This window comes from Andrographis paniculata, unplaced genomic scaffold, assembly GCF_009805555.1.
Source record: "Andrographis paniculata isolate CXL003 unplaced genomic scaffold, ASM980555v1 Contig32END, whole genome shotgun sequence".
In the NCBI taxonomy this organism is placed as follows: domain Eukaryota; kingdom Viridiplantae; phylum Streptophyta; class Magnoliopsida; order Lamiales; family Acanthaceae; genus Andrographis; species Andrographis paniculata.
In genome coordinates this window covers 3,156,594-3,171,155 of record NW_026137565.1, presented here as the reverse complement: position 1 = coordinate 3,171,155, position 14,562 = coordinate 3,156,594, and the positions used below count along the sequence as shown (strand labels likewise).

Genomic DNA, 14,562 nt, shown 5'->3' with positions numbered 1-14,562 from the left:
AAAATAAAAATTAAGTGTTTGATTTGATATTTTTTTTAAAAAAAAAAAAATAATGTATTTAAAATCTAATCCCAAACAAACGCCCTTAACTGACAGCAAAAACATACCTAGAAGTACTTTGTGTTGGTGATGATTTTCTCATTTGAAACAATAACCTATCCATCCATATCATTTAAAGTTGTAACAAATAATAATAATAATAATAATAATAATAATAATAATAATTAAATGTAACAAATAATAATAATAATAATAATAATCTGCAGTCGCTACCCGAAAAATTCCCGGCCAAACTTAATATTCTGCGAACTAAATTCGATAAGACAAATCACACTTAAGCAAATCATATATTACAGGTGGAGCTGGAGGCGTCAGAAGTTTGAACCATAGCCCGCCATGACTAGTAGAACCGTTTTCGTCCTTTACTTTCACTCTTGGTTAAATGACTTTTATTTAAATATAATTGATATTTGAAAAGGTAAACATGCAAAACATTTAAATATATTAAACGATGCTACATCAACAAACAATACAACTTAAAAATCCCTCCCTCCTAGATATGGTAGTTTGAATTTCTTTCTTACGACAAAGGTCGTCCAGTAACTTCACTTGTTGTTCTTCTTCATGGGTCCAATCTCACCCTCAAGAATGGCATGCCTTGTAAGCACAATCTCCTTCACAAGATTCCGGTAGGTGAATGGCCGGACGGCGGCCCGGAGAAACAATTCCGGCGGAATCTTGCTCTTCTTCACCCTCTTCCTATACGGCCCGTACCCGAGCACCTTCCACTCTTCCCTACTAATCTTCGCCCTCTTCCCCCGCATCTCTAGCTCGTCTCCATCTCCATCTCCATCTCCGTCTCCTTCCATCTCCTCCTTCCTCCGCCTCTGTTCCGCATAAAACTTGCTCGTCGTATTCACGCTTATCTCCACCATCTTCTCCATCGCCTCGTTGCTTCTCACCGCCTTCTTGAACGCCTCGTCCCAATACTTTATATCTTCCTTCGGGTCCAAACTCCCTTCGTCCTCCTCATCATCGTCGATCGTATCATCCGGTGCATCGTCCTCGTCATCCTCGTAGTCGTCGTTAGTGCCGTAATTCCCGCCATCATCCTCGACCCAATCGATTATCTCATTCCCGTTAGCAACATTGCTATCGTCGTCGTCGTCGTCGGGTGCATCGCAACCCAACTCCATTTCTTCCAACTTCGCCTTCCACTCCTTCGTATACGGATGCAACAACATCACCGGGTGGTTGCCCAACAAGAACTCAAGGCACTCGGATTTTCTCTCGTCGCTCGACTTCTCGTATGCCTTCACCACGTCGTCCACAAATGCCTTCGGATTCACTCGTAAGATCCTACACAAACCTGCGAAATACGTGCACAGCTCCATGCTCCCGTCCTCCAGTTTCCTCTCGCACATGTACTCCTCCTCCGACTCCGGATCGAGCAACGGTGCCAGCGCTGCAAAGAACTCGTCCTGTGGCTCGAAGCGGCATTGATACACTGGCCTTTTAACATATATAATGTCGGGCCTCACCCACGCCGCGCATTTTGTAATCAGCGCACGTGCATTGTTCCCGAACCGTCCCATCAGTGTCCACTTATCCAACCGGTGATCCCCAGCCTCCACCGCCACTTCGCATGCTAGCGTCCATTGTTGCCATGGCAAATCCGCAACTCTCCATTTCGGATGCCGGACAAATACCCAGTAATACCTGTTGAAGTCGAGTATGAATTTCGATTATCTTTTGACTGAATAACTAAGTCTACTTCGAAATCTTTAAGAATACCTTTTTCTCTTGCTTGAATCCATGGAGTCCAATTTTTTCTGAAAATCGACGCCCATGTCATACTGCTCAATCTTCTCCCACTCCTCCTGATCTCTAACCTCACCCATCATTGCGACACGTTCATCGCTAAATCTACCACGGACTGGGTCTCCCAAAACAACGCCACGCCACGAGTAGGGTCCAAATTCTCCATACTTGTACCAGTCGTAGGGATGCTTTAAATTAGGGTCGTCCTTTTCCATAAATCTCACCATCCGATCATACCCCAAACCAATCATTTGCAGCTCCTCCTCTGTAAAATTATCCGGGAAATTCTTGTGAGGATTTTTCAGCCGATAAAACAAGCTCTCTGCCATTTTTCTACTCCTTCGGCGAGCATTCCGCTTAGCCTCACGGCGGAGCTCCGTGTAGCCCTCAATGCGCCCACCGGATGTGCCTCCTGATTTATCTTTGCTCCGCCCGGCAAATGCTCGCAAATCAGGCCGCTGATTGGCATTCTGGAGGAAGAAATCAGAATTAGAGACCCGTGCCTGAATTATCTTTATCTTGGAAGATCTTCGGGATGGCGGAAGGTGTGATCGAGGTAAGGTTTCAAGAAGAGGATTGGGAAATTTGGAGGAGAAATGTGGGTTTAAGATGAGGTTTTGGGGCAGCATTGTAGCGAGAGATTGGAAAAGTGTTTTCAGACAACTTACGGAAGATTCTTTTGTCCCAGCACTGCAAAATAGCACATAATTGTTTTACAAACAACAAAGTAAGATGCAACGAAAGTGAGTAAGCTTTTAAAAATATTTACATCCAATGATCCACAGATCCAAGAAAAAAAAAACTTAAAGATGTACATAAGGGAACTTATATGACCTTCAACTTCAGTATGATCAAATAAGTCATAACCCTTACCCAGTGCGCACTTTCGGGTAGCGGCTACGGGTTCCCACGTCTTATAATAAAAAAAAAAAAAAAAAGGGTCATAACCAATTATGCCAATTCAGAATAGCCAGCATCTACTAAGTGTATTTCATGTTTCCTTTCAATCAAGATATGCCTTAACTCTAAAATATGTAAGAAACATTCCAAGAACAATCTGTTTTATGCCCATGAACAGAGCACTTCAGGAAATCAAATCTGATTATTACGCAGGAATGCGACGTCATGCTGTTTTCTTGAAAGAGTATGTACACACAGATTATGGTATTAAGAGCCATTGAGTACGACGAAGAGGGCCGCATACTCAGTGAGCCCTCAAAGACAGCAAGATGCAAATCCCACAATCACAGGTCGAGGTCAATGTTTTTGATCAAATACAACTTGTTATTGAAACCAAATATCCACAATAACAAATTACAGTTAAACCGTAAGGCTTCCCAATTACCTTTTAACATAAGTAAAGCCCTTTTTCAATATAGAGGCTCACTAAAAGATTTTACTGATCAGGGATTCAACATCGAGAAAGTTGAAAGTTGAATACATTTCACACTAACAAATTAATGAATTGCCTCTCTAATCTAGCAATTTTGATACACTGCATCTTAGTAATTGATTTCTTATCCATTTCAATCCTATCCACTTCATGATTCTACTTTTTCTCCAACCATGTCTACTGCAATTTTTACTCCCAATTTCCCAACTTTAGTTCAATCTAAGTCCACAGAATCAGTAAGAGTCTCCACTCGACCTTCTCCAAAATTTCAATCAACCTCAAATTACCATTACAGTTCGAAAAAAAAAAAAAAGAAAGAAAAAGGTCCGTTGGAACGATTTTGAAGTATTCACCCAACTGGGAGACTGCAAATCACAACCAAAACAAAAACAAATGCTCATTCATGCTATGACATCGTATATAGCGTCGGAGACAATGTATAAGCACATAAACCTGATTGTGTTGATAAAAGCCCCCCGTTCTTCGCCGCAATTGCACCTTTTCCGTTGGTGTATATCCGCCGCCTTCCAAATCCTTGTCAAATTCTCACAGTCGCTTCTCTATATATCCTATTAGAAGGGAATGAGTGACCTTACAATTTCCTGGCGATGTAAGAGACGAAGCCGGCCGAGAAAGACGGCGACGGCGACCAAGCGACTGACGGAAGGTTAGATTAGAGTATATTGGGACTGGAATTATCGGGAATAGTTTCGGATGAGTATTGATTGAAAAAATAGAAGGAATTCTTCATTGAAATTATACTTGCTCAATCGGTTTCGAACCGGCGATTGGAACCTCCGGTTCGACGGTTTCAAACCGGTAGTCATCGAACCGAAACCGGTTTTAGTACTGTTCGACTTGTGTTTCTCTTTTCTCCAAACGGCAAACCACGGTTTTATACTTTTATTTTCGGCATAGATACTGTCCTTAAATGCATAATTCAGCATTGCTAGAATTAATCCCATTTTTTAATTTTATTTAAAATCTAATTATCAAAATTTAATATAAAAATAAATATTCTCTCTGTCCTTGAAAAGGCTTTGTGTTTTGGTGAAAAATTAATAAATAATAATATTTTATTAATTAGTATAATAAGGTAATAGCGATGGAGTGACAAATGGAGTCGGAACTGTGGGTGAAGAAGAAAAAAATGGAAAAGAAATTGAGAAAAAATTTAAAAGATAGAGGATGTGTAAGAAATATAAATCAATTTAATTAAATTATTAATTTTTCTTATACTCTATTGATCAACTTGAATCTTTTCTTAATAAGTAAATTTTTTTTTTTATCTATATTAAAAAATTCTTATTTTTTATAAGATTAAGTTATTATAAATAAACAAATAAAATTTTTAATATGTATTATATAAAATTCTATAATCTACACAAGGATATTTATTGCATATATTTTATTGAAATACAAAGCTAAAAATATTTAAAAAACTAACAATACTATTTGTATTAAAAAAATAATAAAATAATATCATAATTTTTTATTAATAATTTCTTAATTTAGTCTACATAAAAAATATTGTATTTCTATCCAAATGGATCATTTCACTGGAGATAGTATATTATTAATTTTTTATAAAATAAAATAATATTAATACAAATAAATATTTATTAATGATTCTATTTTAAATTTTTGAATCTTTATTATATAATTGTATTTAATTTATATTATATTATATTATTATTTAATATATTACTATTTAAATTTAATTTTTAATTTAAATTTAATTTAACTACTTATTAGATTTATTGTTTTGATTGTTTTTTATATCATATAATCTAATCAATTATTATTATTTATATAATTTTTACATAATAAATAAATAAATAATATATATGTAAATAAAATTTAATTTTAAAATTAAAATTTAAACAATATAGAAAATATAAAAAAAATATTAAAAATGAATAAATATAAAGGGACGGTTCAAACTGAAACATACGATTTTTAAACCGAAATCATCGGTTTGGAAAAAAGTAATCAAAATTATCAAACTGGAATCAAAATTATAATTAAGAAGGTTTGGTTTCGAAATCATAACTGAAATCATCAAACCGGAATTGAAATCATAATTCGAAGGTTCGATTTCGATTGATCTTTTGATAAACCGAAACTGGCGATTTCAAATTGTAATCGGCAGTTTGAACCATTTGGTCACGCTCTATATTTAGTTTATTGTGTGATTCACCATTATGAAATATAATTGTACACACCCAAATAATTAATTTGGGGTCACTCCGCAGGCGCAACCCAAGGACATTCACGACTAAATATACGATCCAAAGTAGCACACGGACTTGCTGACCCGTCTAGCCTATCATCAAGGAGGTCCAGCTTGACTTGTAAGCAGTCCAACGGAAGCAAACGATCAAAGAAGCAGTTAGAAATTTGTCGGAAGAAAAAGTGGGATAAGATTTTATCCAAACAAATTAAAAAAATATATATAACAATAAGTTCAAGATCCAAGAGGCAGAAGAACAAACACCATTAATTTTCGCTGCACGGTTTTTTTTTTTTTTTTTAAGAAAACAATATTTTTCCAGATTTTTTATCTTTAATTTCTAGCTTCTTTTTCAGTTTTTTCATGTTTTATTAGCTTTATTTTTATCTTCTTTCTTTATATCAATTTTTTAGTTATCGTGAGATAACCCGGATCCATCTTTGGGGAGGCCGGAAACCCTTCTAGCAAATCAAATCCGACAGGCTTTTCTGATTAAGCCGTCGGTAGCGATTTTTATGACAACAATAACGATGACGCACGATCCCACATTCAATGTGGAATTAACGGACTTGATTCCACGACGGTCCATATATAATGTAACAAAACTTTTAATTTCTGTGTAGAAAGATTTGTATATTCTCTGTGTAGAAAAGCTTCTATGCGTTTCGAATAAATTTGTGAGAAATATAGTTTCACCTCCGATTCGAACACATACGTAACGGGAAAAAATTCGTGGTTCTTAGGACCGATTCAACCAAATTTTCATCAAGGTGAAAATTTTCTATTGCGGAAGGTAGTATTCGAAACCAAATAAATTAATAAAAATACATTCATAATAAGCATAAAAATAATTTATTAATAAATAAATAATTTAATATTACTATTATATATAATAAAATTAATACATAATATTAAACTATAATTAATTGAATAATAAAAAACATACTTAATAGATATCTATTCTTTTTTTTTTTCTTCTTTTACTTTTCAATCTTATTCTTTTTCGTTTTTCCTTTGATTTCTTTTCATTTCTGAATTGTTTTTTTAATTTATTCATACATAATAAAAAATATAAATTTTAAATTACAATACTTTTTATATTAAAATTTATCATTATTTTTGATGTATATCCTTTTTTTATTATTATTATTTATAATTCTTTCAAATCAAAATATTTGAAATTTGATCGTAATCTATAAATAATAAAATATATATAAAAAGAAGAATAAGACAATCAATGGGTAGGAAAAAAAAAGAATATATAACAATAATTATAAGATAATCAATATAAAATAAATATGATAGTTAATTTTCACATAATTAAACTTATAATTTTAAAAAATAATCAAAGAATGTTACTATATATTGATGAAAAAATACAATCCTCTTTTAGAAAATAATATAAGTAATAATAATAAATGTTATGCGCAAATAAATATGAAAGATATACGAAAATTTTTCACATGAAAAGCTCTTCATAATAAAGGAAAAAAACTACGAGTTATCTAGACTAAATGAGAAATTCACTATGATCAAATTGGGTATAAAAGTTTTTCAAGAATATATATAAACACGCTCCTATCTCCACTCAATCAACCAACAGAAGTTACAAATTCTTTTAAAAAATCGAGATAAAAAAAAAAAAAACCTAAAAAGTCAATTACATTCTGTAAATTTTTAGTCAAAATTACAGATACCTGATCAAAAATTCCACCGTTAGATTGAAAACGCAATAAATTAAAAATATTCTCTGAAAATTTCAGCTTCATCCGATGGTTAACGAAACAAAAATCGTCATTTCTTCGAACATAAACAATGTTGGGCAGAAATCTCATTCTTATTTTTGTTGTTAACAGTTTTGGGTTGATTATTTAGCTTAATATCTCTAATTGTGGACAAACTCTAAGGTTGTGTTCTTTTGTCGATTCTACAATATGTTTTTACTATCCAGATTTATTTCTATCCAAAAATATTACATCAAACAATTTTTTTTTTTTTTTTTTTTATGTTATACTACAGAATTATTTTACATTCAAAATATCACATCACATCAACCTCTATATGTATCACATCAAACAATTATTCAAATTCAATATTATACTATTTAAAAATTAAAATCCAAAAACTAAAATATACAGACAAACACACTCTAATATTTGATTATATAAAATTTTTATAATTTGGGCTTACTCTTAACATAAGAATAGAAGAATAGAGAATCAATCTCATTATAAAAACTATAATCTCTCTGTTTTTCTAACAAATTTTAGTTATACAGAATTAATATATTAAAAATAAATTTCAAATCTAAAATAATAATTAAAATAAAAATTAAATTTTAAATATAAATATGTATCAACCAATCAAAAATTAGATAAGTAAAAGTTCAAACATTCAGAAAATTAGTATTATGCCAATGTTAGCCACTGTTTATTATGAAATCAGACACGCATAGATATATTTAGAATGAAATTTCATTTTAATTGAAATAGTTATGAACCAATTACCGTAACAAACAAAATATGAATATTGACCATACAATTAATTCATTTTTTTTTATTTTGGTCTGTCTCATAACAAAGTATATATTTATTTATTTTTTTTTTTTTTTTTAAGTAATGTGCTATCTATCTAACATTAACATTACAAATACTCTTTTAATTTATAATATATTATACAAATATCATTACTTTTATATCATACAATACTAATGAAATTAGTTTAATCGTTTTACATTTATTTTTACTATATCATAATATAATATTAATATTTTTAAAATTTCGAATAAAAAATAAATAGATAAATAGATATAGAAAGAAATAAAATATGGTATAAACATATGGCTACAGCTGCTAAATCCATACAGTTGGCATTTCATCTCAATAGTGGCCCGGGTCGGGTTATTGGGTTTGGATCGAAGGAGGCAGCGTCAAATTCAGTGGAAGTGAATGGGCGGCCAAAATTTACCTTAGCTTTCTTTTGTTGACTCTCGTTGGGACTATGAATACGAGGAGGCACCAACCCATTCAGCTTTGTCAGCCTACACGCGGAATCGGCCATAGGGATGCGAACGGCCGTTTTCGGGACGGATTTTGCAGACCCCGAAATCCGTCTAGCTAAAAAATATTAAGATCTAAAATCCGGCAGCTCCGTTTTAATCCGGCTTTATGATCCGTTTCACTTCAAATCTTTCGGGTTCGGGGCTAATTCCATAAATTCATTTTTGTTTTTTTTTTAAAAAATAAATAAATAATATATTTTATATTATATAAAAATATAAATAAATTATAAAAATTATTAAAATATTCGGGTTTAGATTCGAGTATAAGGAGGAGCGGGTTTTTAATAAAATTCGTAACCCGTTTCGAACCCGATCGAGTCTAAAACTCAAAATCTAAAATCCATCTGGAACCAAATTTTTTTAGACCCGAATCTGCCCCATTAAAATTGGGTCAAGGGCGGGTCCGGGCTAACCCGCTCGCTTTGACATCCCTAACCGGCCATGAAATTGCAGGACAAAATATCGATTCATTTTTACTGATTTAACTTTTTTTTTTGGGCACAACAAGATAAAGAAAAAAAAAAAAAAAGACAACAATTAAATTTTTTTAAATAATTAGAAAATTGCATAAAATTTAATATTTTTTTGTCTCAATCATTTTTTTAAGTAAGATTTATTAAATCAAAATATACTCCATTTTTTTAATTTTTGGTAAGAGTTATTAAATCAAAACATAATTCCTTTAGTCCTACTAGAGATAAACCATTTTATTTGGGCACAAAAATTCAGCAGTATAGATTAGTTATTTAGACAGTTTGTATTAGTTATTTAATGATTGAAAAAAAATTTGAAAATGTGTGTTTAGATATTTATCATTATATTTCAATAAAATATATACAATATGAATATCATTTAGTAAAGAATAAAATTTTATATGATACAAATAAATAAAAAATATATTTATTTATTTATCATTACCATGAATTAGTTTTAAAGATAAATAAAAATATTTGCTAATAAAAAAAAAATATAAATAAATGATTGAGTGGGTCTAAGGGTAAAAAGTTAAAATTTAATTAAATTGATTTATTATTTGTTAAATGACCTTAAAATTGATAAATTTACTAAAAATAGAAAAAAAATATCTTTTATAAATCGGACAAAAAAATAAAAAGGGTCATCGGGACGAAATAAGTATTTAACAAATATAAATCTAACTTAATTAACTACATAACATATAACATCATACACGACCCAATCAAATTTATTTCTATTTCTCTCCTAAAAAAATAAATAGGTTTATCTATAATTAAAAATTTCCACAGCTTTTATAAATTTATTTATATTCATTATAAATAAATATTTTTTTATTTATTTGTATTATAAAAAATTTTATTCTCTAAAAAATAATATTTGCATATATTTTCTATTATAATATAATTTTTAAAATATTAAATACATATTCTAATTTTTATAATCATATATATTAAATTTATTTTAAAAATATAATTATTATTATATATAAAAAAATATTGTAATAAAATAATATCATAATTCAATATTATTAACTAATTAAATATTATTTCTTTAAATAGAGTGTTCCAAATGAAATATGTCAACTATATTAGTACAAAAAAAAATATAATTTTAAAGAAAAACAAATTATAAACGAGGACTACAAATAAATACAAAAAATTATTAATATATTTGTTTGGGGGATTGAATTTTTAATCCACTATTCATCTCATTTTTTCTCCCCAAAAATATCAAATCAAACACTTTTTTTTTCATTTTTATATTATACTAAAAATCAATTTTACATTTAAAATATCACATCAACACATATTTATATCACATCATACAACTATTCAAATTCAAAATTTTTACTATTCAAATCAAACTTAAAATCCAAACACCCGAACAAACACACCATAAGTAAAATTTTGAAGGTACAAATTAATAAAAATATATTTCTTCTATTTCAAAGAAGAATATCATTGATTTTTTTTTTTTTTTTTTCATACAAATCATCGAATATTAATTATTACATCAATATTTAAGATAAAAAGATAAAAATACACATATTAATGTATTATAATACGAATACAATAATATTTGTAGAATAAATTATACAAATATAAGAATATTTATAATATTAAATATAATGACGTGAAAAGCAAACGGTACCTTCTTAAGAAATGTATGTAATACTCCCTCGATCCTAGATAATATGATAATTTAGGTAAAATTTAATTAGTAAGTAATTAAAAAGTGTATTAGTAAAAATAATTATTATATAGTAAAAATAATTATAAATTAAGATTAAAATAACTAAATAGTTTAATTAAGATTAAAAAAATTTAAAAATTTAAATTTAAAAATACGATTAAAGTGTATAATCAATTTTTCAAAAAAAGAAAGAACAAATGATGTGAGAGAGACGAAAATAGAAAATAGAGACAAATTATGTGGGACGGAAGGAGTATAATTTTACGGTGAAATAAATATTTATGTAAATAAAACTACTCCTTCCGTCTCGCGACAGATGACCCCATTTTTCTTTTTTGTTCGTCTCATTAAAGATGACACATTTATATTTTTAGTAAAATTTATTCATTTTAAATATATTTAACAAATATAAATCAATTTAATTAAATTTCTAACCTCTTACACGTAGGACCCACTTGAAACCCCTTTATTTTTATTTCTCTCCTCAATAAATAAATATTTTTATCTATATTTAAAACTTTTTATTTTTAATAAAATTAGTTTGAAGTTAATTATAAATATTATATAAAATTTTATTTTCTACAAAATGATATCCATATTGTATATATTTTGTTGATATATAATGCTAAAAATATTTAAAATGCCAACAACACTACTCATATAAAAATAATAAAATAATATCATAACTTATTATTAATAACTTACTAATCTACACTACCTAAAATACCATGTCTTTAAGCAAATGAGTCATCTTGACCGGGACGGAGGGAGTATTATTTTGAGATAAGCGAATAAAAAATATTTTTTATATTATAAGGTGTGTTTGTTTAGGGGATTGGATTAGATTTTCACTATTTATCCAATTTTTTCCCCCAAAAATATCAAATCAAACACCTATTTTTTATTTTTTATATTATACTAAAAATCAATTTTACATTCAAAATATCACATTAACACTTATTTATATCACATCATACAACTATTCAAATTCAAAATTTTTATAATTCAAATCCCAAGTCAAAATCCAAACCCCAAACAAACACACCCTATTGGGTTAAAGTGCCCCTTGTAGCCCCTACTAGTTTCCTGCTTGCCTACGCTCTTGTCTCAAGAATAAGTAGGAGAAGCTTCGTACTCACAATTATGTATACAAGGGATGCACAATGCCAGCCTGGTTTCGGACCAAAAAAAAAAAAAAATACAACCTAAAAGTCGATTTCAATTTTCAAATACTTTTTAAAAATAATTAACATAATGACAACCAGAGTAGATCAATACTGTCATCGCCCATTGGAATGAACATTAAAAAATATGCAAGTGTATCCTTTTGACCAATAGCTTTATAGTATTTTATTTTATTTCATAGTTACATTAATGGAGCACACCATTTCTGACCACTTTTGAGATGCCTAAGGATTATAATATCATCATCCAAATTCTTACTATAAATGTACACATGACTTCTTGCAACTTAGGGATCAAACTCATCATCAACTCATTCTTGCAATAACAAAATGCAATTCCCTTGTTTTCTCACTCTAATCTTTTTCTTTCTCTTCTTCCATGTCTTTCCCTTTCTCTCTAGAGGTGTTGTTCCTCCTTCACAAACCTTCAACTATGTTAATGATGGCGAATTCGGGCCCTACATTGTCGAGTACGATGCGAATTATCGAGTCTTGCCTATTGCTAGATCGCCATTCCAAATGTGTTTCTATAATACTACGCCCGGCGAGTATACTTTGGCTTTGCGAATGGGCACGACGCGATCTGAGTCATTGTTTCGTTGGGTGTGGGAAGCGAATCGAGGCAATCCGGTGGGGGAGAATGCGACATTCTCACTTGGTACAAATGGCAACTTAGTGTTGGCAAGAAATGATGGTGGCATTGCTTGGCAATCTAACACGGCCAATAAAGGTGTCGTAGGATTGCAAGTATTGTCGAATGGTAACATTGTCCTTTATGATTCTAAAGGAAAATATATTTGGCAAAGTTTTGATTCACCTACTGATACTATATTAGTTGGTCAATCTCTTCGTTTAAAAGGCCCGAATAAGCTCATAAGTCGACTCTCCGATCAAGAAAACAAGAATGGGCCTTATAGTTTAGTGTTAGAGCCCAAAAGATTTGCTATGTATTACATAGGCAAAAATTCTTCAAAGCCTATGTTGTATTTCGACTCAACAGATTTTCTTTTTTTGGGATCAAGTCAAACTATAGATTTCTTGACATTCAATAGTGAGCCCGAGACAGATGATGCATTTGCTTATGAGCTCACATTTGTGACTCAAAATAGTGGAAATCGAATCTTGTCTCGACCCAAGTACAATAGTACATTAACTTATTTGCGAGTTGGAGTTGATGGGGGCTTGAGAGCTTACACATTCTATGATAAAGTGGATTATCAAGCTTGGGAAATGACTTTCACTCTTTTTCCTAGAGATTCGGGTGAAGAATGCGGATTACCGGCAAGATGTGGGCAATTTGGACTTTGCGAGGATAGCCAATGCGTCGTGTGCCCATCTCCGAATGGACTTTTGGGTTGGAACAAAAAATGCGCACCTCCTAAGCCGACATCTTGCAAAGCGAGTGATGTTACATACTATAAAATAGATGGAGTCGATCATTTTACAAGTAAGTATACTAAAGGGATCGGACCAATAAAAGAAGATGATTGTCGGAGAAGATGTACATCGGATTGCAAGTGCTCGGGGTTCTTCTTTAAACAAGTCGAGTCAAGGTGTTGGATCGTGTATGATTTGATGACTCTTTCCAAAGTCGAAAACTCGACACACTTGGGCTATATTAAGACCTCTAAAATATAAGAGAGATTAGACCATTAATGTTGTGTGATAAAACAAATAAGAAGCTTTTGATTTCAGTTTTGATTCTTAGAAGTTTTAAGAATAATAATAATAAGATGAGTGATTTATTTTATTTGATTCGTACAGTTGGTTTGATTTGATTGTTATGTTAAATTTCAACTATTAAATAGCAATATGTACAAAACTTTAATTCATCCACAACAAAATGGGTACCATTGGAAATAGTAAACTTCAATACCTTCAATACACACTGGAATATCTTTGTGATATATTTCACAAATAGTATATAGTATTATCTATAAAATCAAACTTATATTAAATAAAATTGAGTCAATATTTGATAAAAATATATATATATTCGTTCATGTGACCTATTTATTTTTCTATAATAAAGTTTAACAACACTGAAAAATGTTTTAAAATTTGACATTGATATTTTTTTTAACTTTTATATTATTTATCATCAGTATTTTTTAAACAATAATTACATTAAACATATTTATGTTGTTATATTAATATAGGATTAGCCAATAAAAATATTAATTATTTCTACTTCTAATCACTGTTTATATATTTTGTATATAATATAATATATATATAGATGTGTTTGCATATATAATATATAAATATAAGTAAGATATTATTATTATATATATGTGAATTGTATGTATGTAGGTGTGGGTGTGTGCGATGATAATAATTGTAATGATGTACTCCTTCCGATCCAAACATCGTGCAACATTTGTGTTTGGCACGAGAATTTAGGTGGGGAGTATTAAGTATGGTAATTTGAAATAATTTAGATATTAAGTGATGTGATTGGAAATAGAAATGATTATTTGTTTTTTTTATTTGAGTGATCTGATGGGATAAAGTGAAGTGTATATTAATATATGTATAACAATATTGTTAATTATTTCTAAATTTGAAAATGTTGCAGTGAATTTGGAACAAACAAAAAAGAAAATGTTGAAGAATGTTTGAGACGGAGGGAGTAGTATATATGTATATATTAGATAGAGAGAAATATGGAGAGCCGAGCAGGAGAGAGAGAGGTGGATAT

The 14,562-nt window shown here is 30.1% G+C and overlaps 2 protein-coding genes across 4 annotated transcripts; one reads left to right on the top strand and one right to left on the bottom strand.

Annotated features, from left to right (window-relative positions):
- Positions 1-361: 361 nt before the first annotated feature.
- LOC127247681 (uncharacterized) lies at positions 362-3,948 on the bottom strand. 3 transcript variants are annotated; one of them, XM_051269646.1, is made up of 4 exons: positions 3,668-3,948; positions 2,656-2,734; positions 1,795-2,511; positions 362-1,719 (listed from the first exon to the last, which is right to left on the bottom strand). In XM_051269646.1, exons 3-4 carry the CDS (start codon positions 2,448-2,450, stop codon positions 606-608), a joined length of 1,770 nt encoding a protein of 589 aa, XP_051125603.1. In that variant the 5' UTR covers positions 2,451-2,511; positions 2,656-2,734; positions 3,668-3,948; the 3' UTR covers positions 362-605. The 3 variants fall into 3 exon arrangements, with proteins under 3 accessions (XP_051125603.1, XP_051125602.1, XP_051125601.1); XM_051269645.1 differs by having other exon boundaries at positions 2,695-2,734; XM_051269644.1 differs by lacking the exon at positions 2,656-2,734 and having other exon boundaries at positions 363-1,719.
- Positions 3,949-12,148: 8,200 nt separating this feature from the next.
- LOC127247104 (epidermis-specific secreted glycoprotein EP1-like) lies at positions 12,149-13,611 on the top strand. Its single transcript, XM_051268816.1, has one exon. The coding sequence runs from the start codon at positions 12,192-12,194 to the stop codon at positions 13,497-13,499; it is 1,308 nt and encodes a 435-aa protein (XP_051124773.1). The 5' UTR covers positions 12,149-12,191; the 3' UTR covers positions 13,500-13,611.
- The last annotated feature ends 951 nt before the right edge of the window (positions 13,612-14,562 follow it).

Excerpts from the sequence above, each read along its gene's own strand:
- LOC127247681 (XM_051269646.1), bottom strand. The coding sequence starts at position 2,450 with ATGCTGCCCCAAAACCTCATCTTAAACCCACATTTCTCCTCCAAATTT. Across the intron at positions 1,720-1,794 it reads GATTCAAGCAAGAGAAAAAG|GTATTACTGGGTATTTGTCC; the intron begins GTATTCTTAAAG and ends CGACTTCAACAG.
- LOC127247104 (XM_051268816.1), top strand. The coding sequence starts at position 12,192 with ATGCAATTCCCTTGTTTTCTCACTCTAATCTTTTTCTTTCTCTTCTTC.